The sequence below is a fragment of the Muscardinus avellanarius genome (genome assembly GCF_963383645.1).
Source record: "Muscardinus avellanarius genome assembly, chromosome: 7".
Lineage (NCBI taxonomy): Eukaryota > Metazoa > Chordata > Mammalia > Rodentia > Gliridae > Muscardinus > Muscardinus avellanarius.
This window is the reverse complement of record NC_137793.1, coordinates 65,800,858-65,827,830: the sequence shown is the minus strand read 5'-3', so window position 1 is coordinate 65,827,830 and position 26,973 is coordinate 65,800,858. Positions and strand designations below refer to the sequence as shown.

At 46.9% G+C, this 26,973-nt stretch overlaps 1 protein-coding gene across 3 annotated transcripts in view; it reads left to right on the top strand.

The window, feature by feature from the left end:
* Positions 1–25,698, top strand: part of CNIH3 (cornichon family AMPA receptor auxiliary protein 3) — a gene marked incomplete at both ends in the record, with an annotated part of 122,233 nt that extends 96,535 nt beyond the window's left edge. For 2 of the 3 annotated variants that reach the window (XM_080698295.1, XM_080698294.1), the window contains 3 exons: positions 16,711–16,823; positions 21,228–21,371; positions 25,671–25,698. In XM_080698295.1, the coding sequence (XP_080554421.1) occupies positions 16,711–16,823; positions 21,228–21,371; positions 25,671–25,698 (285 nt within the window). The remainder of the gene's footprint in view (positions 1–16,710; positions 16,824–21,227; positions 21,372–25,670) is intronic. The other variant, XM_080698296.1, reaches the window with a different exon arrangement.
* Between the last annotated feature and the right edge of the window lie 1,275 nt (positions 25,699–26,973).

Here is a 26,973-nt window from a genome sequence, read left to right as displayed (position 1 = left end):
TCTTGCAGAAACTGGTCCCTGAGGTTGCTCTGGCAACCACCTTGAAAACTCTAGAGAGCTTTATCCTAAGTTGCCAAACTTCTCAGGTCTTCCAGCTGCTATACCATTTTTCAGCACTGCCCTGATTGAAAGGTTGCCATTAAATAATCCCAATTAATTAGTGAAATCACCTAAGACTCAAATAAAAGCCCTAGTATGCGTAGCCCCTTGCCACATGTCTCTTTCCTAGTATAATGGTTTTGGAGCCCTGCAATCAGGGAAATATGGTCATTAGGAGCATGTTATCGAGTAACACATTCTCTGGGAGACCTTCCCATGGCAGATAGTTTACTTAAACCATAATCACTACACCTGTGACTTCCAGAAAGCATCTCCGGTTTTACTGAAAAGCAAAACATTTACTGCTGGGGAGTGTGTGTGGTTTTGATCGTCATGACTCTGTCTTCGCGAGGCTCCTGGCATTATCGCCTGGATCATTCTGTGAGCCTCGCCCACGCGTACGTGACCTGTGCCGGCCCAGGGGTTTATTTCTGGAAGTGCACATGTGCTGTTGGTACCAGCAGCAGGGCTTCAGTCCTGTTGAGTCACTAATGGACAGTATGACCTTGGGAAATTACTTTGACTCTTCCGAGCTTCAGCTTCCTACACTGCAAAATAGGGATTATAAAAGCATCTTCTCAAGCTGTTGCAAGGAATACGGGAGACAGGCAGCGAAGCACTTCACACCACAGAGCAGCCTGGATAAATATGAGCTTTTATCATCAGTATCAAGCAGCTTATATGCACATAGCCCCATTTATTGGGAGAAAGGAAAAAAGCATAAGCTATTTTTAACTAGTTGTACAGTAATGTTTTAGTACTTTGGCCTGAGTTTTGTCCTCTAGTTCAAATGCAGTTTTAACAAGTTTTATTATGTTACTAACATTTTTCTTTTCTTTTCTTTTTCTTTCTTTCTTTCTTTCTTTTTTTTTGTGGTGGTACTGGGGATGGAACCCTTCTACCTCCGGGCTACACTCCCAGACCTATTTTATATTTTATTTGGAAACAGGGTCTCTTAAGCCAGCCAGGCTGGCTTCAAACCTGCACGATCTTCCTGTCTCCGCCTCCCAAGCATGGGGATTACAAGTGTGTGCCATCACGCCTGGCAACATTTTTCTTTTTTATTGGTGTATCATGATTACAAATAGAAGTAGGGGTCATTGTTATATATTTGTATATCCATGGAAATGATTTGGTAATTTCATTCCCTAGTACCTCCACTTCAGTGCAGTTTTTAATTGGTCTATAACCCATAAAATACATATTATGTGTCTTTTAAGAAGCCTCTATAAGGCCTGGCCTTCCTAAATTAAAGCAGCTTCCAGAAACCAACTTGGAAACACACAAGCTGGTACTAGTACTTCCTATCTTCCACTCTTAACATTTCTGAAATTTCCTATCAGAACAGATTACTGTAAGGCCCAGTCCCTTCCTTAAACTCACTAACAATCAGCTCGTCTGGCCATATTTTTCATGTGGCACACAGGGAAGAAGTGAGGGATGGAGGGGAATCAGTGGCCGGGGGCAGCAGAAGAAAGGAGGTGAACACTGACCTCTTTCCCTTGCTCTCTTCAGGACTGAATGCTCACGTGGAGTTGCTTTGCAAGGAGTGCAGGACTGCTTGCTTTGCAAGTCCCAGTGTGCACAGAGCATGCATTCGGAAGGACTTGCTTGTGTTTTGCACACTTCAGCTGGGCTAAAGTTGGAGGCTGTGCACGTTCTGCCCAGCTCAGGACTCTTGGCCCCATTGGCCCCATTTTCATCTGTTGAGTGAATGGATGGGGTGTGAGAGCTGACCAGGACTGACCCTCCAGGGAGGAGTGATTCATCAGCCCTCAGGTTGTGCTGCTCAGCCACTCATTGATTAAGTTATTATTATTATTATTATTATTATTATTATTATTATTAACCAGCTACTCTTAACATACGTGACAACACTATCCCCAAGAGCTGCCAGGGGTACAGGAGAGTCGCAGACTTCTATAATTTCACTTGGAGGCTGATGGTTTGGAAGGAAAACATAGTGTTCAAACTGCAGGCCAGTCCAGAGTTCCTGTCACCTTATCAAGCAATGGGTGGGATCACCAGGCCTGTAGACACCCACTTTCACTGCAGCTGTGCTCATCCCATGCCTGCCTGGAAAGCAAGCAACAACCAGGAAGGAAGCCCATGCCCCCGTGCCCACCAGGCCGCCCTCTGCCTCCTCACGGCCATGCTGCTCACCACCATCTCTGGTTCTACACGTGGCTCACCTCCCTTGGCAGTGTCTGGCTGTCCTCTCTCCTTTGTCATGAAACACAACCCCCCCCCTCCCGCCCCACGGATTTCTCCACCCCTTGCCCTCTGGCTTTCCTCCTACTTGTTCCATTGGTTTCTTTTGGCCTCCATGGTGTCCTCCTCTTCCTCCTCCTCCTCCTCCTCCTCCTCCTCCTCCTCCTCCTGGCTGATCTCATGAGCATCACAGTCCACTCCATTTTCCTGCAGATGACATAATTTTGTTCTTCTTTATGGCCTAGTAAAATTCCATTGTGGGGCGTGGTGTGTGTGTGTGTGTGTGTGTGTGTGTGTGTGTGTGTGTGTGTTTGTACATTTTTAAAAGTAGAGAATGCTTCACAAATTTTCATGTTATCCTTGGACGGGGAGGAAGACTTGTTCTTAAATTTGAGGGCAGAGGATTTTTATTAAGCTCCTGGCAATTCGCTGTCGTGGTTCTCAAGACTCAGAGATGGCCCCAGGAGTTGCTGCGATTCTGCCTCTCCCGGTGGCTGCCGGCCAGGGTACAGCTCACCTCTGTTTTTACCCAGCTTGTATTTGAGGCTGTTGCGTTCAACCCCTGGCTTATCATCGTGCAAGTGCAGCCTGTAGCACGTCCAGTCTCCGCCAGCCTGGGAATGCCTGGAGCCTGCGATGGTGCTCATCTAATTCATCCTGGCCACGGCATTTCACCCTCATTGCTGGTGTCCAGCGCTTGTTTGTTGACTGAGTAAATCGTGAGTTTGCTGGACACTTGCCAGGATGCCAGACCCTGTGCTGAAAGAACACTTTTATGAAGAGGGACCCACCAAGACATATATACAAAGCAGTACTGCACACGCACATGTGTGCAGAGAACTGATTCAAGAGCTTTATTTCCTTGGAGTTGTATTCGTCTATTTTTCTTTCATTATTTAAAACACGGGAGGCAGCCTGACCTATAAAGAAAAGACGTTTGTTTTGGCTCACAGTTCTGGAGTTTCAAGGTCCAAACAGCCGTATCACAACATGGGGGTGGGGAATATATTATCTGTCTCTGTCTGGTGTTTCTCCCTCTCCTTATAAAGCCACCAGGTCAATTGTAGGCTCTACCCTTGTGACCCAGTCTAATCTAGTGACTTTCCAAAAGCCTCATCTCTAAAACTATAGTTGGATTAAGTTTCCATTCTCTTAATACCATTAACATAAAATCTGGAGGCTAAACTCTTGCATGAGTTCAGTGGGGAAAGTCATTTTCAAACCATAGCAAGAAGAATTTATTATTGGCACCCAAAATGATCAGGTCCCCTACATACATGGCATTTCTAGGGATTGGAAAAAAGTTTAGAGAGAGAATTAAAAAATTCTCTTAATTCTTGGGAGGTTGAGACAGAAGGATCACAAGTTTGAGGTCAGCCTCAGCAACTTGGTGAAACCCGGTTTTATTATTAAAAAGGGGGGCTGGGAGTGTAGCTTGGAGACAGAATGCCCATCTATTTGATTCCCAGCACAAAATTTTTTTTCAAGCACTGGAAATAAATTAGAGAAGGAAAGGGAAGCTACGATAGACATTTAATCGTTATCTTTTACAAAGTATGTAGAAAATGTGAGCTGAAAAGGACTGTAGAGATTGTGCAGGTCAAATGCTTCTTTTACAGGTATTATTTATTATTATTTATGGAGTGTTACTCTGTGCCAGATACTATTTAAAGTGCCTCAGACATATTAACTCATTTAATACTGATAACCCATGAAATAGATATTATTATTATGATTCCCAATTTAAAAGTGGAAAAATTGAGCCCTCAGAGATTAAATAATTTACCCAAGGTTCTGTAACTTCTCAATAGCTGGGGCTAGGGCCTATTTCTTGTCCCTTAATCAAGTACTGTTTTTACTAAGATACTGCCTCTAAAGCACTTGTTGGAAGCAAAAGTTACAATATTATTTAGTCTTCTCCTCAAAAATGTTAATTTGGTAAGTCAGCTCCTGTTAAAGCTTGGGACATACCAGCTACTGTGAGCCCTAGCCAGACTTTGGACAAGTGCATATGCCTGTGCTCAGATTCAGACAGCCTGCTCTCCCTGGGCCATCTGGGCAGGCCATGTTCATTTGTCTTGTCTCTGCATTTAGAGCTGTGGGTCAGGATGTTCAGCAAATCACCCACGCCCTGGTCCACGCACCAGCAGGCACTCAGTAAATATTAATTGATGATGATGATGACAGTTTGTGCTCCCTTCCCAAATACCAAGGGTCTCTGTCTCATTGAATTCACCCTCTTTTGTTTGTTTTGAGCAAAATTTTCCCTACCTGCTGAATGTAGCAGGTAATTAACACCACTTAATAGCTGTTAAGTGGGATAATCAACGGTTTTTGTCTTGGAAGAGGCTTTCCTTTGAAGCTGAAGACCCAGGATGATGCTAAGCTCTTTCTATTAAGGGGCATTGTGTGGAGCCATGAGATAAACTCCTTTCTCAGAAAACAGCAGACCCTGTTATATAAGAGATCTGGCAACCAAGATGCTTGGAATACACAGCTCTAGTCAGGGACTGAACCCAGAAGGTGTGAGCACAACTGTAATATTGGTCCTCAGGAGGTTAAGACAGTCTTAGGAGGATCTCGGTTTGAGGCCAGCCTCAGCAATTTAGTGAGACCCTCAGCAATTTAGTGAGATCCTGTTTCAAAGTAAAAGATAAAAGCCGAGCATAGTGGCTCACATTTATAATCCTAGTATTTAGGAGGCTGAGATAGGAGGATTGTAGGTTCAAAGCCAGAGCGAGACCCTCTGCAATTTAGTGAGACCCTGTTTCAAAATGAAAAATAAAATAGGGTTAGGGGTATAACTTCAGTGGAATGCCCTTGGGTTCAACCTCTAGCACCCCCCTCAATATATAAATAAATACATAAAATTAAAGTAAGTAAAAAATTAAAGTGAGTTGTGGATAAAGGGCCCCTAGGTTCAATGGGCAGTCAGAAGGTAGGCAGTTCCAGCGGGGCATGCTATAGGCAGCAGAGCCTAACATCAGGACTCGCTGTCACCTCCCACATGCTAAATTACCTGGCAGAGGAGGACTTGGGTCTTCCCTGGGTCACCATGGCTTTCTTGGCCAGGTGGAATCTTTATGACCATTTCTTGGGCGCCTCCCTGGTTTACAAAGGGGCTGACATGAGGGGTGTCCAGTCTCCAGGCTGTTTCTATGGAAGTTTTGTAAGCTATGGCCAGGCACAAGGAAAGAAGTTTCTTTCCAGGATGTAAAGAAAAGTGACTGTCTCACGCCTCAGTGAAAGGACGGTGCTGAGCAGCTCCTGGGACGCCCTCGGCCTCCACATTCTGCTTTGTCGGGCAGCTGGTGCTGTAAACTACAACTCAGAGACCGCCTCCCCCCAGGAGCCCACCTGCATTTCCCCTCGTTCACAGAAATGGCTTCTGCTTGCCTTTCCTCTTGTGCCATCTTGCCTCTCTCCTTTGCGTTCCATTTTTGTTGTCTGTGGACTCTGCATTCACTCCGCCTCCTCCCCTAGCTGGACAATTTTGAGTTCACTACCTGTAAGTGCTTATAATAAATATCCACTGAGCAGGTGCATAAATGGGGTTATTCAGCCTCGAACAAGACTTGTTAAGCCCTTAACCCACTGCCCTCTGGAGCATTCTCCCTGGTTAGTGTCTCTCAAACAGTGTGAACCTTTGCCTAATCGCTCCCTCTGTTCTCAACACCATTTCCACTCCCATGGTCCCTGGCTTAGAAAGAAAAGAAGAAAAGGAGTGGGTAGCTACAAGTGCGAACTTCAGATGTCTCTAAATTGTCAGAAATCGTAGGAGAATTGTGTCCCTTTAAAAACATGGCATGATTCGAGAGAGTGTTTTAATCCTCATCTTCTCTCTGAGTGGGCTTTCAGGTGGTTCAGTAATTTAACAAGTGTGTGAGGAGACTGGCAGAGAGGCTTTTGAAACTCAAGTGAGTCTGGATGGTGCATGAGAATGTTATAAAAGGAGGCGGCGAGGCCGGCATGCAAAGAACTAGTGACCTGCCAGAGCTGGCAAGAGTCCATGGGACGCGGGGAAGGCCAGAGACTGCGGCAGGAGCTTCAGAGGTGCAAGGAGGGCGGCCTGCAGACCACGGGCAGAATGGAGCAGGCACCATAGGAAGCGGCTCTGGAGATGTAGGGATGCCAGAGAGCATCTCCATCTCCCATGATGCCAAAGCCAGGACTAGAAACGGTGGGCCCGAAGGGAAGCTCCCACTTGTCCTCCCTGTAACAGTGGCTGGGAGAGCCAGGAGCCAGATTCAGTGGCTCTTGATGGCAAATGCTCCCCCGACTCAAGTCCCCCAAGCAGTAGTGTGCAGCTCTCTGTGCACCTGATGCTGTCATGATGCAGGAGGAGGCCCACCACCCTGCTGCAGAGTTGGGGGTGAGCCCTGGGACCCAGGGTCTTCAAAAAGGCAGTATCTGCTTCGTGTGGTCCTCAAACCTTTGATCTATAATCTCAACTTAAATCTTTTAACAAAATCACCTGGGATGCTTCTGAAAAATTTCTGCTCAGAGAACCTATCTCAGGAGTTGGGGTGGGGGGGTAGAACCCAGAAATCTGCATGTTTAATGAGAGCCTTGGGTGTTTCCAACACAAATGACTTATGGACCGTGTTTCAAAAATCGGCGCTGAGCAGCTGCTTCTGCAACTTTAAAGTACATGTAAATCCCCTGTGTCTCTTTTTCAAATGCAGGCTCTGATTCAGTAGGTCCAGAATGGGCCCAAGTTCTACACTTGTAACAAACCCTTGAGTGAGACTCCCATGTGATGCGGGTGGTGCTGGCTCAGGCACCACACGTGGATGAGCGATATTCTCACACCTCACCTGGGACCTTGGTAGACACACAGGCCCCACCCAGACCCACCGAACCTGGGGTTTCGGGTGTGCACCCAGCAGTCTGTGTTTTAGCAAGACCTCTGATGATTCTGAAGCACACTAAGTCGAGGAATATTAGCTAGATTCTGCCGAAGCTTTAAGAAGTGGTCTGGAGGAGGAGGGAGAGGAGGAGGCAGCGACGGTGAGTGCCCAGGCTGTGGAGCGATGAGCCAGTTCCATCCTGTCTCCTCACTCCCTGGTGGCTATCTCCTCCACCCACAAAGCTGGGGCCCTTGCGAATTCAGACAGAGGAACCCCCTTCCTGAGGGTGCTGTGCATACACACTTCTCCTCTTGGATCAAAGCAGGAGAATTTCCTCAGTGGAAAGTGTGGGAAACTTGTAATTTATGCAGGATGGTTGGCACATGACACAGCAGGTCCTGAGGGCCCCAAAAGAAAACAGTGGAGGAACTCGAGGTGCCTGAGCTTGTCAGTACTATTCACACTGGAAGCTGGGACCCAAGTGAGAACAGAAAGGGCCTGGCGACTCCCAGGCTCTGGGCAGGGCAGGAGTGGAGCCCAGAGTAGTCCACCCAGGCAAGTGAAGAGGCTCTGTGGGCAGCATCTGCAGTGTGTGACACAGTGGGGCACATCTGTCAGAACATGGCCAGGTCTCAGCAGGGGCCATGGAGCCATGCACTCTGCTGAGGAGTGGACCTCCTCATCCAGGAGCAGTGGGCCTCACATGGTGTTGGTTTTGCCCCCCCACCCCCCATTTTCTCTCTCTGGACTTGTTCCTCTCTGTGCTGCCTTCTCCCTGAGCAGAAATAGAAGTGTGTTCAAGTGGGTATCAAGAAGCTGAAACTTCCACACTGTGAATATGCTCAGGGAAGAGGGTTGAAGAATGGGGTGGGAAGAAGCCAGAGAGCTGGGGAATGGGAGGTTTGGAGAGGCAGCTCCTGATGACCACTGGGCCTCCCCAGACCAAAGGAACACTCTTGTTTTTAGGTCCTGAGTCCCTTGGTGGCCCTCATGTTTTGGGTACAGAGGAACAGCATAAGAGGGAAATGATCTGCTATTGATCCTCCGACTAATCCCTTGGGGTCAGCCGTGAGGGTCTCATCCTGACCACGGACAGCCAAGGTCAAGGGGATACTTCATCCAGGCACTTAGGAGAACCACTGGTGGTATTGGTCTCAGAGCTGCAGCCATAGTTTCTGGTGTACACAAATTGGCAGGTGTCATGTTAATCATATGGTGAATTTTAAAATTCTCATTCTAGACTAAGTGATTCTATACAAAGTTACTATGTATCAGAGTTGTGGCTTAACTCTTAAAAATATTTGATAAACCTTGGTACAAATTTCAGGAGGTCAAAAAGTATTAACACAACAGCACCATATTCAATACTATTCAAGGCAACACTCAAGCCAGCCCAAGCCTGGGCCCTGGATGTTGAGGTTTTCCTGCTTTGTTGTGCCCTCTGAGGTTGGGTTGCAGGTCCCTGATGTGGCAGGGCCCAAGGGGAAGGACTGCTATCCCCGAGGAGCCCGAAGCCCAGATTGAAGCATCCCAAGGCGATCTTCACCGGGAGCAGTTAAACAGAGAGTGGCCTCATCAGAGTGGAGGAACTCCCCACAGGGCTTCCTGATCACGCTCAGAGATGCTTTTCCTCTAGACTTGTAGTATAGTGAAGTACTAGTTTCCCAAGCATGCTGTCCTTCCCCCACTGTGGCAGTCAGCTTTCTGCCACTGTAACAAAATGCTAGAAAGAGTCAACTTCTAAAGGTATGCTTTGGCTCACAGTTTAGGAGGCTCCCATCTGTAATTGGTTTCTTTGTGTTTCTTTGTGTGTATGGTGAGGCAGCACATCATGGCAGGAGTGTGTGGTGGAGCAGCTGTCCTCTCATTGACTGAAAGCAAAAAAGAGGAAGGGGCTGGAGTACTACAGTTTCACTCAAGGGCACGCCTCCACGGCCTAAAGGCCTCCCACTAGACTCAGCTGGGACCTCCCAACAGTGCCACCCGATGGGGAACATTCCAGGTCTAAACTATAGCGCCCTCCTTCCTGCTATCCCTTTAAGTGGAGGTAAATTGACCAGAAGCTGACTGTGTGCTGGGGTGTACAATTGTTCATTTGAGAACAAATACAGAATGGATCCACATGTTGTATATTTATAAGAAAACTGTTTTCATTCTGCTCTTCCTAGAAGGAATCCTCTATTTGGGGTTCAGCTTAGTATGGGCTAGGGAATCAAATAAGAGACATTCTTTTTCTTTCTCTCCACACTCACTATATCCTGAGGAAGGTCAGCTTCAGGGGACACATAGGGAACTCTATCACTTGCTGGAAACAGGTAAGGCTGGGGATTCTATGGTTCAAGCAGAAAAACTACTAAATAGCCCTTGGTTTCTCATCCCACTTGGGGATGCTGGGAGCTGGCTTTAACCAGAAGGGTCAGGGGAGACTGGGTAGAGAATCAGGAAGCCAATCTGGCCCTGGGCCATTGCTCTGACGTTCAGGGTAGGAGCCACAGGTTACCCACCTGAGCACAGCACTTCGAGACACGTGATTACTTACTCACAACAGCTTACAGTTGGCTTACAGTTGGACTGCCTTTGCGGGATGCACCTTCACCTTTGAGAGCAACACCTCTTACAGAACAACCCGCAGCCCTGGTTGGCAGGCATGGCATTCCACAGATGAGGACAGCAAGGCTTAGCGTGCATGGTTAATGCTGTTCTCACACAGTTCATCCTCAAGGAACTGGGAGGAATTGACATAGTACCCTGAGAAATTGTGACTTTTTTTTGGTGGTGGTACTGGGGTTCCTGGAAGCCCTTCTACCTCCAGGCTACACTCCCAGACCTATTTTTTATATTTTTATTTGGAAACAGGGTCTCTTAAGCCAGCGAGGCTAGCTTCAAACCTGCACGATCCTCCTGACTTTGCCTCCCAAGCGCGGGGATTACAAGCGTGCATCACCACGCCCAGGGCATGACTTTCTTTTTAATTGTGTTTACCTTTTAGCCTGGTGGATCACAGCTAGAACTTGTTGTTTGTTTTGACAGGTTCATTCAGAGATGGGCAGAGATTGAATCCACTATCTCAGAGGCACAGAAAAGTCTGGTGTCTCGGGGCTTCTGTTTTCTCCAAGCTCAGCTCAGCCTTGGCCTTTCCTTTGCCCTCGGTGGCAGTGGGGCCTATTGTGTTTGGTTTTAGATGGGTTCACACCAGTCCCTGAGAAGTTGGTCCCCTTGGGATGTGCAGGTAGATCTCCAACACCAGGGGTGCTTGCCTCCTTGCCGTCATCCCCTGCCCTGATCTTCCAGAATCCACTTCTCTCTCAGGGAGCATCATCTCTTTGCTTCAGCCCCAGGCATCCATTCTCTGATTCCTCTTTCTTTAGGAGAGTCTCTCACCCTATCACCGTCCCTCTCTCTTCTACAGTAATGACAATAAGACCAAAGCTGTTTTATCATTACTTTACTTGTACAGCCATGGTATATAAAGGTTACCCATTGGCTACAAATTATTTGTGGGATAAAACAGCAAATGAATGCAGTGTTACCAAAGCCAGGTTTGAAATCTCATGAAAAGACCAGTATCTGAGAGATGATTGTTGGAGAGAAGGAAATACCAAAGAAGAAGAAATGGAGAAGAGAGAGCGTGGCTCATCAATCAGCTTCGTAGCCTCAGGAGCATGAGGGGTTACGGACAGAGGATAAGAATAATGAGGGTGAGAGATGGACTAATGAACAGGAGGAATATTCATGTCTTTTCTGGAAACAGGCAGAGATCTTGCAGGGACTTGTCCCTCATTTCTCTTTTTCATGGAAATTGGCAGGGATCTTTAGTCTTGATAGGGAGAGAGAAAGAGAGAGTAGGCAAGTCTAGGTCAAGTTAACCCCATATTATTGTTTTGGACAAAACATTTCTCAGCTGTACAATATGTTTACATGCAGAGCTGAGTAGAATCTGACCCACAGTTTAAGGCAGCACAGGACACAGAAGCAAGATGGAGGCAGGGATGCCAAACTTTCATCCTGCCCTAGGTACCCATCAGACAGCTGCAGGTCCAAGTGAGGGGTCAGTGTCCTGTGCAAAAGTGGCCTCCATTCCTGAAGAGTAACCTAGGCAACTGGCATCCTCATAACACATATGCATGTCGGAGGGTGATCTACTGCAAAGACAAAGGAGACATGATGTATCACCCAAATGTGTGGCCTCCCAAATCAGTAATTTTTAAGTCAGTTAAGAACAAGTGAAGCTAGAGGTTTTATTTAGGTTTTGAAATAAAATATTTTGAACATAAAGAAAATAAATTTAAATTTCTGGTTAAAATATAATTTAATTTCAAAAATTTCCCGGAGAATCAAGGTCATGGATGAAGGCTTTAGAGTATAGCTGAGTGTGAGACCCTGTTTTGAAACAAAAATTTAAAAAGGCTGGAGTGTATCTCAGAGGTAGAATGCTCAATCCCCAGTACCTAAAAATTGTGTAAAAATAAAATAAATAAAAATTAAATACCAAGTCACTACAGGGTGGGGAGATTATCAAATGAAATCTTTCTTTTAAAGAGGGAAGTAAGAAGGAGGAACAAATGCAAATGGCTGCGAAAAGCAACGACGAGGGTTGGAAACACTCAGATGGAGATTAACAAGAAAGAAGAGTTAGAGATGGCTGTTTTGCTAGAAATTGGAAGTTTAGAAGATAAAGTTTGCAGGCATGAGAATTTGGAGCAAAGTGTTGAAGCATATCCAGATGGAAATGTTTGCCAGCAAAGAGAAATTGACTGGTAGGATCTGGGCGGGAGGTCAGGAGGAGCGGAACTGAATTGGTACTTACCCAGTCCTTACCTGGAATCAGGCCCAGTCCTAATGCCTCTGAATAATGGCCCTTCTAGATGGCTCGTGAAGGAACCGCCCGTCTGCGTATTGCCCCCACGGTTCCCCTCCCGGGCAGCTGACTCCGCGCCCACGCACGAGTGGGTCACTGTCATCCTTTCCAATGTCCTTTTGATTCTGCTTCCATCACAAAACCTACCATGATCCCCCTGGTTGGAATGAGTCACAGTCTTTTTTAGCAATCCACAGGACCTAAATTGAGACCGCTCATTTAGTCTGTATAAAGCGGGGAGTAATAAAGCACGGGGATTCAATAGACTCTGGTCTGCATCAGATCATTTCTCAATTCACTATTTGTTAAATGAAAGAAAGAGACTGGACCCACTCAGTAGCTTCTATGATGGAAAGATGGGATCTTCCTGTACTAAGGGGTGACACAGGGCATGGGGCCTTGGTCAGTGCTTTAACCAGCCTTTCTGTATTTTTTTGGTAGAACTGGTGGGGCACGCTCAGAGCTGGGAGCGACTTTCAGCCTGCCTGCCACACAGATAAAGAGGCCTTGTCTGGCTGGGGGCTACGCAACCTGTGCCGATCTTGTGCAGAGACAGGGAACATGTCTTGCCCGGCTTGATGGCCTGTTAAAGAAAGGGCTGGAGGGACAGCGAGGGGGAAGCTGAAGAGCGAGGAACACAGGTCTCTTTCCCCTGTGCACTCATTCTGAGGCTAATCGACTAGTAGACAAGACAGATTAAATTATGGGGTCAGAGACGTGCTTGACTCGGCAGCTTAAAACAGCACATGTTTCCTTCTTGCTCTTGCTCTAAGTCCCTCATGCTTGTCTGGGGCCTTTCTCTTCACTTATAGCTTCAGGATGATGGACTACACACCATGCTAAATGCTTTTCTGCTGTGTCAGAGGGAAAGCAAAGAGACTCTGAGGCATTTTGCATTAGTCACTAAATGCTCCAACCTTGTCTTCACATCACTTCAGCTCATAGAAATGTGAGCCCCACCCAGCACCCGGGAAATTGCATCTGACCATGTTCCAGAGTCCATGTGCCAAAAGCACTCTGCTCATGGAGGGCACTGTGAAGGTCACGGTGCAGGCCTTGTGACAATGGCCTGAACGATTTCCAATTGGTCTAGAACGAATAAGGTTCACTCGGGGTGGTGGTTCATGCCTGTAATCCCAGTGCTTGGGAGGCTGAGACGGAAGGATCACAGGTTTGAGGCCATTCTCAGGAAATCTGTAAGAAAGAACCTATTTCAGATATAAAGAACGAAAAGGGATGGGGGTGTACCTCAGAGGTAGAACACCTCTGGGATCAACCCCCAGTACCAATAAAAGAAGAAGAAAGAGGAGGAGAAGGAAGAGGAGGAGGAGAAGGAGAAGAAAAGAAGAAAAAGAAGAAAGAAGGAAGGAAGAAAAAGAAAAGGAAGGAAGAAAGAAAGGAAGGAAGAAGGAAGGAAGCAGGGTTCCTGATGTGACGTGGAATGCCTGGGGATGCAGGTGATAACCACTGCACATATGGCAGAGCCACTGCCGCTCCTAGAAGTCTCCCTGCATTAATGAGAGGGGCCTGTCCCACTTGTGAGGCTCCTGACAAGTGTCCCAGATAGTCAGAGGCAATTGGGAGAAGCCATGCAGAACAGAAGAATGAGTTTTTAAGGCTTTTTTCTCACCCCCCAAAAGGCAGGAGTCCTTTGGGACCAGCTGGCCTCCATTCGGTAGTTTTCCTCTGCACGGGGACAGTGACGAATCCTCCCTGCTCGGAAGGTTGCGGCTTCCACCATAAATCAACCCGAAGAGAGAAGCAGTGGTGATTAATAGTGGGCCCCGAAATCCGAACTGTAATCACTTAGGGATTTGTCCTGGCGTTGGAGCTGGAGCTGGAGCTATAACGGATGATTCAGGAGCAGGTCTCTAAACATGTTAATTACCTCAGCACGGTGACTGAAAGTAATGATTAAAAACTCGAAGATGTGCATAGCAGAACTCACAGCCACTGCCTCTTGGAGCTGCCACACAGCTCTGAGAACGCGGGCTTTCTCTTTGAATGGGAGGCGGCAGGGTGGTGTCCTGGTGGGTGCAGATGCAGTGTAGGTCCCTTAAGGAGAACAGGTAGGGCCATGCTCCTCCCATCAGGTGAGTGAGACTCCACTGATGAAGTCATCTCCAGCGATGGCTTTTATATTCTGATTACAAGGTCTGAGAAGTCTTAAGGCCTGGGTTAATGCATTCCACTCTACGCCACACTTTGAGAATAAAGATGCCCCTGCACTACAAAATGCATTTCTTACGTGTGTGCCTTTGCATGTATTTATATTTTAAATGTGTGCATATGTGTTTCTCCCTCTGTATCTGCCATCTGAGGCAGTTAGCTCATCTGCCTATGATGAGACACCAAAGTCATGTTCTAGACCCAAATAAGACAGTTTGTTTCTCACTCAGGGAAATCTTGGTTTTTGACCACAAGCTACATTGCTAATGTCAGCTAGCTAATGCTGCAAACATACACACTGGCCAGTTCAGGACATTTGATCACATATTTGTAAGGACTCTACTAAGTGCCAGGCAAAATGCAGAGCACTTTACAAATGGGGATTAGAAAGGATTAAACCTTAACCAAGTCAGCTCAGAGTCCTGAAGTCGCTCTGTGTGTGCTGGGAAGTGGGAGGAGGACTGTGGAGAGTTCTCCCAGGAGAGGGTCAGAAAGCATGCTGCGGCTGAGGTATGGGGTAGGGTGAACAGAACCTTGTTTAGAAAATGGATTTGAGCTGGGTCTTGAAGTACAGAAAAATTTTGATAAGACCAAAGCACTCATGATGGTCTAAACAAGATGCATAAATCTTTCTCTCTCCCTCTCTCCCTCCCCCCCCCCTCTCTCTCTCTCTCTCTCTCACACACACACACACACACACACACACACACACACACACACACACACTCATACACTGGAGGGTCTCCTGTGGATACCCAAATCCACAGAGGCTGAAGTTCCTCACATAAAATAACGTACATGGGGCCTGGTGGGACACAGCTACAATTCTAGTACTTGGGAGGCTGAGAGGGGAATCACAGGCCAGAGATCAACCTCAGAAATTTAGCAAGACTCTCAGCAACCTAGAGAGACCCTACTACAAAATAAAAATATAAAATAGGGCTGGGGTGTAGTGTGGAAGTAGAATGCCCCTGGATTCAGTCCCCAGTAATACACACACACACACACACACACACACACACATACACACACACACACACACACACACACCACGCATGCATGCACGCATGCATGCACGCATGCACTGGCATAGTATTTGCATATAATCTATGTAATCTTCCTATATACTTTATTTTATTTTTATTTTTATTTTTGGTGGTACTGGGGTTCCTGGAAGCCCTTCTACCTCCGGGTTACACTCCCAGACCTATTTTTATATTTTTTATTTGGAAACAGGGTCTCCTAAGCCAGTGTGCGCGGCTGGCTTCAAACCTGCATGATCCTCCTGTCTCTGCCTCCCAAGCGCGGGGATTACAAGCGTGCGCCACCACGCCCGGCTTCCTATATACTTTAAATAATCTCTAGATTACTTATAATACCTAGTAAAATGTAAATGATAAGTAACTAGTTGTTGTACTGTAATGTTTAGGGATAATGAGAAGAAAAACGTCCGTACATGTTTAAGACAGATGCAGTCATTCTTTTAAAAATATTTTCAGTTTTATTTGGTTGATTCCATAGATGTGAGGTCCATGGATACAGAGGACCAACTCTATTAAATAATGCAAATAAGAGAATTTATATATTGTATAACATAAATAATGTAATTTATATTCTATACATTATATAACATAATACAATTTATGATTCTATATATCATATAATATAAATAATATAATTTGTATTTTATAAAATGTAAGTAGCGTATGTATGTATGCATGTATGTATTCTCCCTATATGACTGGGAAGATGGTGCATTTGCGTAGTTCCAAGCATCCTTTCTACTAGCCTAGAGACCACATTTCTCCCTTACAATCACCCTTTAGCCTTTTAGCTTACAACTTTTATGTCTGATAAAATGTGAACATCCTTGGGAAGGGTTCACAATCATTTTTATCTCTTTTTGCCCGTTTCTACCTGTGTGGCTGGGTCGAGGATGAGAAGCTTCGTCTTCCTGCAGGTCAGTCCTTCCATCTGGCCCTTCTTAGTCTGGGCTGTTTTTGTTTTTGTTTTTGTTTTTTTCCTTCTCCTCGAGGCTACACAGTCTCTCTTTATCATTGCTACTTGGTTTTTCTCCTGGGTTCTTCTTGACCTGGTTACTATCAAGCCAGATGCTGTTCCTCATTTTCTCCTGGCCCCCTTATATTTGAAATAAGCACACATGTTCATTCGAGAAGGATGCACAGGGGCCAGAAAACCAAGGGCAAGGCTGTTAGGGAACCACAGGAGCCCTGTTGGCATTTCTCTTGGAAGTCTTGCCTCAGCCCACATCACAGGTGGGAAGATCACCACCCCACTCTTCCCACGGGGTAAGGACCCACGGGAGCAAGTTCATAGGGCCTGGGTTTATTCGGAATTGGGTATAAAACATGGATAACTTTCCAGAAATGGTCAGAGTCTTGGGGCAATGACTGTGCTGCAGCAGGGAGGGCTACATCTAGGAAGTGGCCTATGGGGAAGTGGGAGCGGCCCTTCCTCCCTCTAAAGCAGGCCTGTGTCTCTTTGTCTCTTTCCCCTCTCCAGCTGGTGCTCCCGGAGTACTCCATCCACAGCCTCTTTTGCATCATGTTCCTGTGTGCTCAGGAGTGGCTCACCCTGGGGCTCAACGTCCCTCTGCTCTTCTACCACTTCTGGAGGTAAGTCTGCCTGAAAGGGGCCCCTTTCTGCTTGAGCAGCCTGCTCTCCAGGGACAGTGACCCACAAATAGTTCAACTGCCTAGTGCTGTCCTTTCATCTCTTCCTTTTGGGGACCTTCACTCCAAATTCCCTTCCCCAAGCTGCTCTTAGGCAACAAGACCAATAATGGAAGGCCTTTCCATTTGCTCCATTGATCACAGGCCCAAACTCTGCAGGTTCAGTGTTATTCATAATATCCAAAGAGTGGAAACAACCCAGGTGTCCATCAGCAAGTGAATGGATAAACCAGATATGGTATATCCATATGAGGGAATATTATTTGGCAGTAAAAATAAAGTATTGCTACATGCTACAACAGGGATGAACCTTAAAAAAAATATAAGTTGAAAGAGGCCAGAAACAAATGGTCACATATTAAATGATTGCATTTACATGAAATATACAGAATACACAAATTTATAAAGACAGAGTTCTCCCTATCTCCCAAGGATTGGGAGAGAGCAGGGATGGGAAATGGCTGCTAATGGGTACAGGGTTTTCTCCATGGTGTGATGAAAATTTTCTGAAATTAGATAGTGCTAATGGTGCACAACTCTATAAATATACTGTAACCCATTGAATTGTGCACTTTAAAAGGGCGAATTTTATGATATGTAAAGTATATCTTAATTAAAAAAAAAAGCACCTACCAGATGGACTGAATTTTCTGGGACACTTCTGATGTCACATATTCTATTCCCTGCTAGGACCATGTGTCAGATCATGTGGCTTGGTTTTTATTTTTTAATTTTGTAAAATATAGCCACCATATGGATATGGAAGGCAGGAGTGGGGAGTACAGAGTAGTAGAGAATGCAGTTGTGCAGATACATTGCTTGCCCTGGGCCCCTTGGTCCCAGAGCTTTGGGCCCCCAACTCTTAATCATTGTCACTTTATCATAAAATGTAGCCTTTATTTAGTCACATCTAGAGCGTTTCACTCTTTCATTAAGCAAACATATAGAACACATACTTCTCATTAGGCATTTAAGAGGATTCCAAGATGAATACAAAATATAATCCTTACCCTCAAGGTATAACTGAGTGACAGGGAGAAATATTCTTAACAGACATATGAGGAATAGCTGTAGGAGCGTAGAGAAGAAAGAACTTTAGTTAGACTGAATAATGACTTGGGAAGTCTGGAAAGGCGTACTACAGGTTGAGGGATATGCAGAAACCAAAAGGCCAGAGAGCGCTTGCATGTTTGGGAACAACATTTGTTCATTGTGGTTGAAAGAGGAGATGAGAAGAGATGCCATTGGACAACAGCTGGGAATCTTATGTGGAGGCCTGAGATTTCATGAAGTCGAACTTCATTTGAAAGGGAATGACAGTCTATCAGAAGCTTTGGGGGAGAGAAACGCCATCACCTGATCTGCTTCTTGAGAAGGTGGCCCTAGGAGAAGTGTAAAGAGTGAGTTGGGAAGTAAAATACTCAAGGCAAAACCTAGTTGTGAGCCATGGTGAAATTCCAGGTGAAGAGATGGGGGCGAGCTTGCCTAGGTAGTAGAAGGTGGGATGGGGAGAGAACAGGGAGGGTAATGGAGCCGTTGACCAAGCACAAAGGACAGAAGAAATAAAAAGCTTAGGGAGGAAGGAAAATGAGTTGGTTATCTAGAGAAGTTCCACATTAAATGTATTGATAAGTTTTCTGTTACTCTAACAAAATATCCATCATAATCAACTTAATAAGAGACGAGTTTCTTTTGGCTCACAGTTTTGGAGGTTTCAGTTCATGGTTAATTGGCCCTGTTACTTTTGTGAGGCAAGACTTCGCATCATGTCAAGAACACATAGCAGAGGAAACTGCTCATCTCTTGGCAGCCAGGAAGCAAGAAAGAGAGAGCAAGAGATAGGGGTCCCATAATGCCCTTCAAGGACATAGGAGCCCCCACCTCTTAAAGGTCCACAATCTTCCAGTAGTATCAAGTTGGGGATTAAGTCTTTACCACGTAGACCCTCGGGGAACAGTACAGATCCAAGCTATAGTAGTGAGTGAAGGCAATCCGCTGAAATCTGAGCATAGAGAGAAGCCAAATAGGATAATTATGATATTGAAATGTGAGTACCCACTGAGGGATGTCTCATGCTTTACCTTGATGTCCGGAGTGGAACAGCTGGAGTCCCCTTGCCAGTAGGGATCTTGTCTTATTTTTTTGGATTCCTGACAGGATCTACGTGAACTTCTCATAATTAGTAAGTACTCAGAGCATGAAAGGAAAAAAGAATTATTTCTTTAAAAATCAGGGTCCCAAGCGAGGCATGGTGGCACATGCTTGTAATCCCAGTCCTTGGGAGGCTGAGATAGGAGGATCACAGGTTTGCAGCCAGCCTCAGCTACTTAGTGAGACCCTGTTTCAAAATAAAGAAGAAAACAGGGCTGGAGGTGTAGAGTGGAGGTAGAATGTTCGTGGGTTCAATCCCAGCAAAAAACACACACACACACACACACACACACACACACACACACACACACACACATACACACACACACCCCGGGGTCTGAACACTGCTCTTTTTTTCTCTTCTCTGCCCCTCTTTTCCAGCCAGCTCAGTCTGGTGATGTTCCCATTGCAGGTACACTCTCCTCTGCTCCAGCTCTCAGCCTCTTCAATAAAAGCAGGAACGCTGCCTGCCATTCATGAGCACCTGTCCTTTGCAAGTTATTTGCATACTTCACTGCACTCCAATCACAACAGCCCTTTGAGAGGGCAGTTTCATCTCCACTTTACAGATGAGCAATTGAGGCCCAGGGAAGCTCAGTCTGGGGACCAGGAAACAGAAGAGCCCCGGTTCTTGCCACCAAACCACTTGGTCACCCTGTCCCTCTGTCTCCACTTAATGAGGTCACCTGGGAACTAAGGCACAGTGAAGGCAAATAGGTTTTGAAATCTGCTCCCAGGCAGAGGAGAGATGATGAGCCAGAGGCTAGGAGCCAGCAGGGATCAGTGGATTGATTCTTCTCAGCACTGTGAGTGACAGGCAGCATCAGCACAATGCTCTGAAAGGGAGGGGAGAGGGGACTGAAACTCAGGCTGTCCACGTTGCCGTGTCACAGGGCTGATGCTCTAAGGCAGTGGGGTCAGTGTCTTGTTGTTTGCAGAGGACTGAGAGCAACTACCTGTCCCAGTGCCTGGCAGGAGCCATGAATTCCTGCTCCTGCCTCCTGGGATTCCTTCCCAGAAGGACTAGAAACAGTGGGTTGGGCAATGTTGGCTGCCCTGTGTTTTCAGGCTTCCTGGGAAAGCACCCTGCTGAGGGCAGCAACCTGGGGTCTGCTGGTGTGAGCTGGTGTGGATGTGGCTCCCAAGTGCTCTGCAGCTTTTCTCCTCTGCCAGCTGTTCTGCTTTCCTGCCTCCCCACACATGGCCAAAGCTCTTTGAGCTGTTCTGGGTCCTTTTACCGAGAAAAACAGCCAGGTGTGGTGGCGCATACCTGCAATCTCAATACTTGGGAGGCTGAGACAGGATGATCACAGGTTTGAGACAAGCCTCAGTAACTTAGTGAGACTCTCAGCAATCTAGAAGAACCTGTTTCAAAATAAACAAACAAATGGTTGGAGATATATCTTGAACATAGACTACCTCTGGGTTCAATCTCTAGTAACACACACACACACACACACACACACACACACACACACATATAAGCACACACAACTTGAAAACTGCTTTACTCTCAAGATAGAATATAATGCCCCTCCCAGAGCACTCAGGAATATAGGTGAGGGTCTAGGTGGAAGGGTATAGGTAAGCTGAGGAAATTAGATATTTTTTGCAGTGCTGGGATGGAATACAGGGCTTAGTACATGCTAGGCAAGCACACTACCACTGATTGACATCCCCAGCCCAATAGTTAATTGTTTTTGTGTGTGGTCCAAGCTATACCCTAACATTTTATTTTTTTATTTGGAAATGGGAGGGTCTAAGTTGCTGAGAGCCTCACTAAGTTGTGATGCTCCTGTCTTAGCCTCCCAAGTGCTGGTATTACAGGAATGTGCCAACATATCTAGCTCAAAGTACTTACATTTTAAGGTAGAATATAGCTCTATACCTCTAACACCCTGGCATCTTTCTGGTATCCTCAGAGGACACAAGGGGACAGTTTTCTTTCAGTAAGCACATCTTTGCACATGGGCAAAATCACCATGATTTCGCCAGTGGAGATGAATATTGGAGGACTCGGCGCCTGCTCCGAGGGGGTGCAGAGCCACACTTCAGTGGTGTGCAGGCTCTGACCTGGGCAGAGGTAGACAGCTGACTGGTAGGGATCACCGGAGGGAAGGCCTACATCAGGAGGGCTTGGCCCAGATGATGTTGGAAGTCCCAGAAGCCAGTGATGCCCTGTCCTCTCTCCCACAGGTATTTCCACTGTCCAGCAGATAGTTCAGAACTAGCCTACGACCCTCCAGTGGTCATGAATGCAGACACCTTGAGCTACTGTCAGAAGGAGGCCTGGTGTAAGCTGGCCTTCTATCTCCTCTCCTTCTTCTACTACTTGTACTGGTGAGTGTCTGCTGCTCCTGGCGGGTTTGACTTCTGCAGAAAATGGAAGGGAATCTCCACAAGGCTTTGGAGAGGTGGCCTGTGAGGGTAGTTCAGGGCTTTTGTATGAAGGCTGGAGGTCCCGTGCACATCTTTGGGCCTAATGAGTAAACACATTCTACCAACGTCTCCTAGAACATCCCCGCCTCTCAGAACTCTGCAGCTCAGCCTGTCAGGTTACCCAGGGCCCAGAAAGCACAGCCTCATTGCCCCTGAGCCTGTTGGGAAAGATTTTTGGGTACCATAACAGCAACCTCTCAGTGGCAGTCATGCTTCAGAGGGGCTCATTGGGCCATTAAATGCTTATGCTTAACAATTCTTTCAATATTATATAACACCATTCTAACGGAGTAAAACTTGCTCACTTTGCATTTCCATTTCCGGAATCTCCCCTCTCTTTACCTCTTCACTCAGAACTTCTAGCTAAGCAGAGGGCTATAAACAGATGCTCTCGGACCTTGAAACCCCAGAGTGCCTCTTCTGGGAACATCTCTTCCTCCTGCCTGCTCACTTTGTGCTCCTGTCTGGGTCCTTTCGCCTGTTACCCTGCTGTTGTTCCAGAGGGCCGTGGATATCCCTGGATATTCCAGTGCTGTCTCCAGCAGGCATGGCTGAGTGAAGGGGTGTGTCAGACTCCATGGCCACCTCTGGGTCCGGATTGGGCTGTATGGTCTGGGAAGTAGCTGCCTTATTCAGCATTTAAAAATGAACCAGGCCAGGCACGGTGGCGCACGCTTGTAATCCCCACACTTGGGAGGCAGAGACAGGAGGATCGCGCAGGTTTGAAGCCAGCCTCGCTGGCTTAAGAGACCCTGTTTCCAAATAAAAGAAAAGTATAAAATAGGTCTGGAAGTGTAGCCCGGAGGTAGAAGGGTTTCCAGGAACCCCAGTACCACCACCAAAAAAAAAAAAAAAAAAAAAAAAAAAAAAAAAAAAAGCACCAGGCTCTGAGCTCTGAGCTTCCTGTGATAAATACCATCCTCCCCTACATGTTAAAATGGAGGAACTGTGTCTGAGAAGGTGGGTAATTTCCTCAAGGTCACGATTAATAGTGTTGGAGCTGGAAGCTTACCTAAAGTAGGGGCAGGGAGTGAAGAGGGTGTGCTTCTTCAAAATGCAGATTCCTAGCTGGGTGTGACGGTACATGTTTGTAATCCCAGTACTTGGGAGGCTGAGATGGGAGGATTGCAGGTTCCCAGCCAGCTTCAGTTACTTAGTGAGCCCTCTGCAACTTAGTGAGACCCTGGTTCAATTCCCAGTTCCACAAAAAATGTAGATTCCTCGGCTTAGTTCTATTGAGTCAGATTTGGGGAGGTTAGGCACCTGCATTTTATGTATGTATGTATGTATGTATGTATGTATGTATGTATGTTTGTTTGTGTGGTACTAGGGATTGAACTCAGCATCATTCTATCTCTGAGCTACACCTTCAGCTCTAATTTATTTTTATTTTGAAACAGGGTCTCACTAAGGCTGGCTACAAACCTGCAGTTCTCCTGTCTCAGCTTCCCAAGTACTGGAATTACAGGTGTGCACCATCATACCAATGTTATTTTTTTATTTTGACACAGGGTCGTGTGTGTGTGTGTGTGTGTGTGTGTGTGCGTGTGTGCGCTTGCACGTGTGTGCATATGCATTGGGAGTTGAACTTCTCAGGGGGCATTCTACATTCAAGCTACATACCCAGTCCTATTTTTTTTTTTTTTTTTTTTTTTTGCAGTACTAGGGACAGAACCCGGGGGCATTCTACCTCCGAGCTACACTCCCAGTGCTATTTTTTATTCTTTATTTTTGAAATAGGGTCTCACTAAGTTGCAGAGGCTTCACTAAGTAGCTGAGACTGTCCGCCAACCGTGATCCTCCGGTCTCAGCCTTCCGAATGCTGGGATTATAAGCGTGCACCACCACATCCAGCTCCTATTTTTATTTTTTATTATTTGAAAACAAGGTCTCATTTAGACCCTGACGGTCTCGCTAAATTGCTGAGGCTGGCTGTGAACCTGCAATCCTCCTGTATTAGCCTCCCAAGTACTCCCAAGTACTGGCATTACTGGCATAAGACACCACACTCAGTGACACAGGGTCTTGCTAAGTTCCCGAGAATCTTGTTAAGTTGCTGAGACTGGCTTTGAACCTGCAGTCCTTCTGTCTCAGCCTCTCAAGTACTGGAATTACAAGTGTGCGCCACCATGTCTGGCTGATGTTTGCTTTCCACTTCTAAGCAGTACAGCTGGCATCTTATTCTTAGTAGTTCTATGAATGAGAATTTAATTTTTGGAGCTACACCCACAGTCCTTTTAATTTTTTTTTTCTGTTTTGTTTTGAAACAGGGTCTCACTAAGTTGATGAGGACTTCACTAAGTTCTTAAGGCTGGCCTCAAACCTGCGATCCTCTTGTCTCAGCTTCCCATATATGGGACGATAGGCATGTGCCACCACGCCTGGCTGGCATCTGTATTTTAAATGAGCCTCCTCAGTTTCAGATGCACAATTAGAAAGAGACCTGCCATTCTAGCGTGCTGGGTTCAGCTTCCCCTCCGCTCTCCGTTTGATTCAGAGGTCCAGAGGTCTTTTGAAATAACTTGGCTGTGGAGGGGATTTGGGTTACTCTAGCACTTTCTTCTTGGAGTCGAGTGGTCCAGGCTCAGGGTGTCTCCCTCAAGGAAATACCCTGGGACATCTCTTATTTCAACTTGCAGGGACCTGGAGAGGATTTGACGCCTCTAGAGATTTCTGAGATATCTAGCAGTTCTCCCAAGTCTGCCTAACAGTTCTCCCAAGTCTGTCTGGCTGTACACGTGAACTCAGGCTGGTTCCTGTCATGGGGGGCCTGGAGGGGCCCCACCAGGCTCTTGCGGACTCGCCACAATGGTGGGTTTCTTAGGTGGCCTCCCTCTTAGGTATCTTCTCTGGAATGCAGCCAACCTTGCTTTCCTCTTGAGCTGCAGACAGTCCTTCTGCAGAGTCCTAGGCTGAGTGGACCATCCCCAGAGACAGCACTGTCCCTCTTCAACACCTGCAGAATGAAGTCAGGGCCTTCCCTGGCTCCTGCCCCATGGGCCTGGGATCCACCTCAGTGTGGGAGACTGAGGCAAGGCAAGCACTTCTTTGCAGTTTTTAGGCAGTCACTACTACAGCAAAGGCACAGGGATTCCCAGATGGAGAGCAACGCTGCTCTGTGATTCCTGGGTGGTGGTGGTGGTGGGTGGAGCCACGCGGGATAGTGCCAGTGGCTCCGGGGGCCTGATGCAGATGTGATCATCTTAAAGACATCCACAGTGAGGCCAGGGTCTTGATGGAGAGAGGACTGGCTTTGGAGTTAGGATGTAGCTCCCCACCTTTCTGTGCTGGCTGTGCAGTGAGAGCAGGTCCCTTGGCTGCAGACCTGACTAGCCGTGCCCTGTGAGCCCGGGGCGCATCAGGTTCCAGAGCTTGGAACTTGGGCTGCACAGGAGAGCTCATTGGTCTTCACTGCTGCAGAGGCTTCGAAGGAAAGCATCGCCGTTCCCTGGCCTTGGTTTTGCTTGTTAGACTATTCCTTCTATAATGTAAAAAGGTGGTTATGTTTCTTCCTGCCCATGTTCAAAGTAGTACATTTGATGTGGACTATTGATCAGTCTTGCTGAATTAATCCGGAGCTCCTTCTGAGAGCAGAGAATGCACCCCATCCCTGCCCCCAGTGCTGTTGGGGTACCACCCTAGGACCCATGCTTGATTACCTGAAGTTTGTTTTAAAAGGAGGGCACAGGAGTTACCCAATGTAGAATTCATTTGGTCTGAATGCTCAAAGGGCCGTGTTCATACATCGGCGGCCCCCCTGGTGGTGATGACGACCTTCACCCCAGGTCCCTGGCACTAGCATTTTGCAGCAGCATCTGGGGCACCTGGACACAGTTGCCGCATAAGCATGTGGCGGCAGCTGGTGGCAGAAGGAACCTGCCGCACCCCTCGCTCCTCGGAGGCCTGCCCAGCAATTGCAGGAGAAGGAATAAGAGCTGTACCAATCAGGCTGATGAGAATAATAATAGGCACTTAGAGCAATCATCTTTTATCCGAGGGGCACAGAATGCTGTCCTAACAAACATCTATTTCTGTGTTATGGGAGGTTGTAGGGGCACAGTAGAGGGTAGACAAGGTGCTCTGGTGACAAAGAAGGAGGGAGAAGCCCAGGGTCCAGCCTTTGGAAGCCTCTCTTTTGAGAGCTGGCTTCCTTTGCAGGCTCCCACTAACATCTGCTTTCCGTTTTCTTTCTATATCCAGCATGATCTACACTTTAGTGAGCTCTTAACCTAGAGACCACACACTTCATCAGAGACTGAGATGGGAGAGGTGAGGCCGAGGCTGAGGAGTCCACTTCTGTTGGAGACTGGAGGAAGGACCAGAGTGAGGAAGAGACCCAAGCAGGCACTGAATGAACCCGAAGGAACTGAAATCAGGCGGCAGCTGGCTGAGCTACTCACGTGTGTCCCTTGTGGCCCTGCGTCGCACAGTCCTCAGTTTTCAGATCCCACACACAGGTTGTGGAGTCCTTCTGGGGGCACCAGGAAGTAGGCAACAAGACATTAAACCTCTCCTACAAGTCAGCTGCTGGCTCCTGACCCCACTTCATCAAACAGCACCTTGCAAGTCCAAGTTCATGCTGAGTTCCAGGACAGTGAGAACCAGGCCAGCAGGCTGCTAAGGAGCAGAATGACTGAGACTCAAGGCCAAGTCTTGGGGCTCAGGCTTTGAAAGCCTAGACGATGTCATGGGCCGCCAGAGACTTACTTTGGTTCCTCCAAGCTGAGGCCACGCCCCTCGCCTCAGTGTCTGGGCTTGACTAGCCTTGTGCCTGCTGGGATATGTAGTTTTTACTCTGCTTCGTGGTAGCATTGGGGCAGTCACTTTGTGAGCTGGCCTTAGGTGGTGTGCTGGTCATGAGCTGTGTCCGATGTCACTGGGTGAGCTGGGGAGGGGGAATAGAGGAGAATGGATTTTAAAAACACTGTGACATGTTCAAGGTGTTAGTTCCTCACTGTCACAAGGCACATTCTTTGGCTTCCACCAGAACCCATGAGTGTTATTTAATGCAAGCCAGCTGGTCAGTGCTGATCCAAGCCACCTTTTGGTAAAAATCTCAAAGCAGTTCCAAGCCCAGAAAATCCTGTCGGGCAGCAGTTCTGTGCCATGGGCCTCGGCAGCCAGGAAGTGAGACTACATAATTATAACTTCATTTTATGATGCCGCATCATTTGTACAGTTTAGTTCAACGTGAGGATATCAGCTATTTAGAATTTTCCACTTGGCTTTCTCTCCTATTTTTTTGGGTGGGAGTTGTGGAGGGGGGGTTGTAAATAATGACACAGCTGAGATTTTTATGATGTTTAAATTGAGCACAATGATTTTGACCTTATTCCCCCAACTTCCTTGCTTTTCTACTGTTTAACATGCACAGGCTATTTATATATGTACCCAGCTCCCATCTGAAACCTGTGACTCAGGTTTATGAATGGTGTTTGTGTAACACGTCGTGTGCTATGTTTAAAATGCAGCGACAGCTTCGGTGTCTCACCTCCTGGCTCTC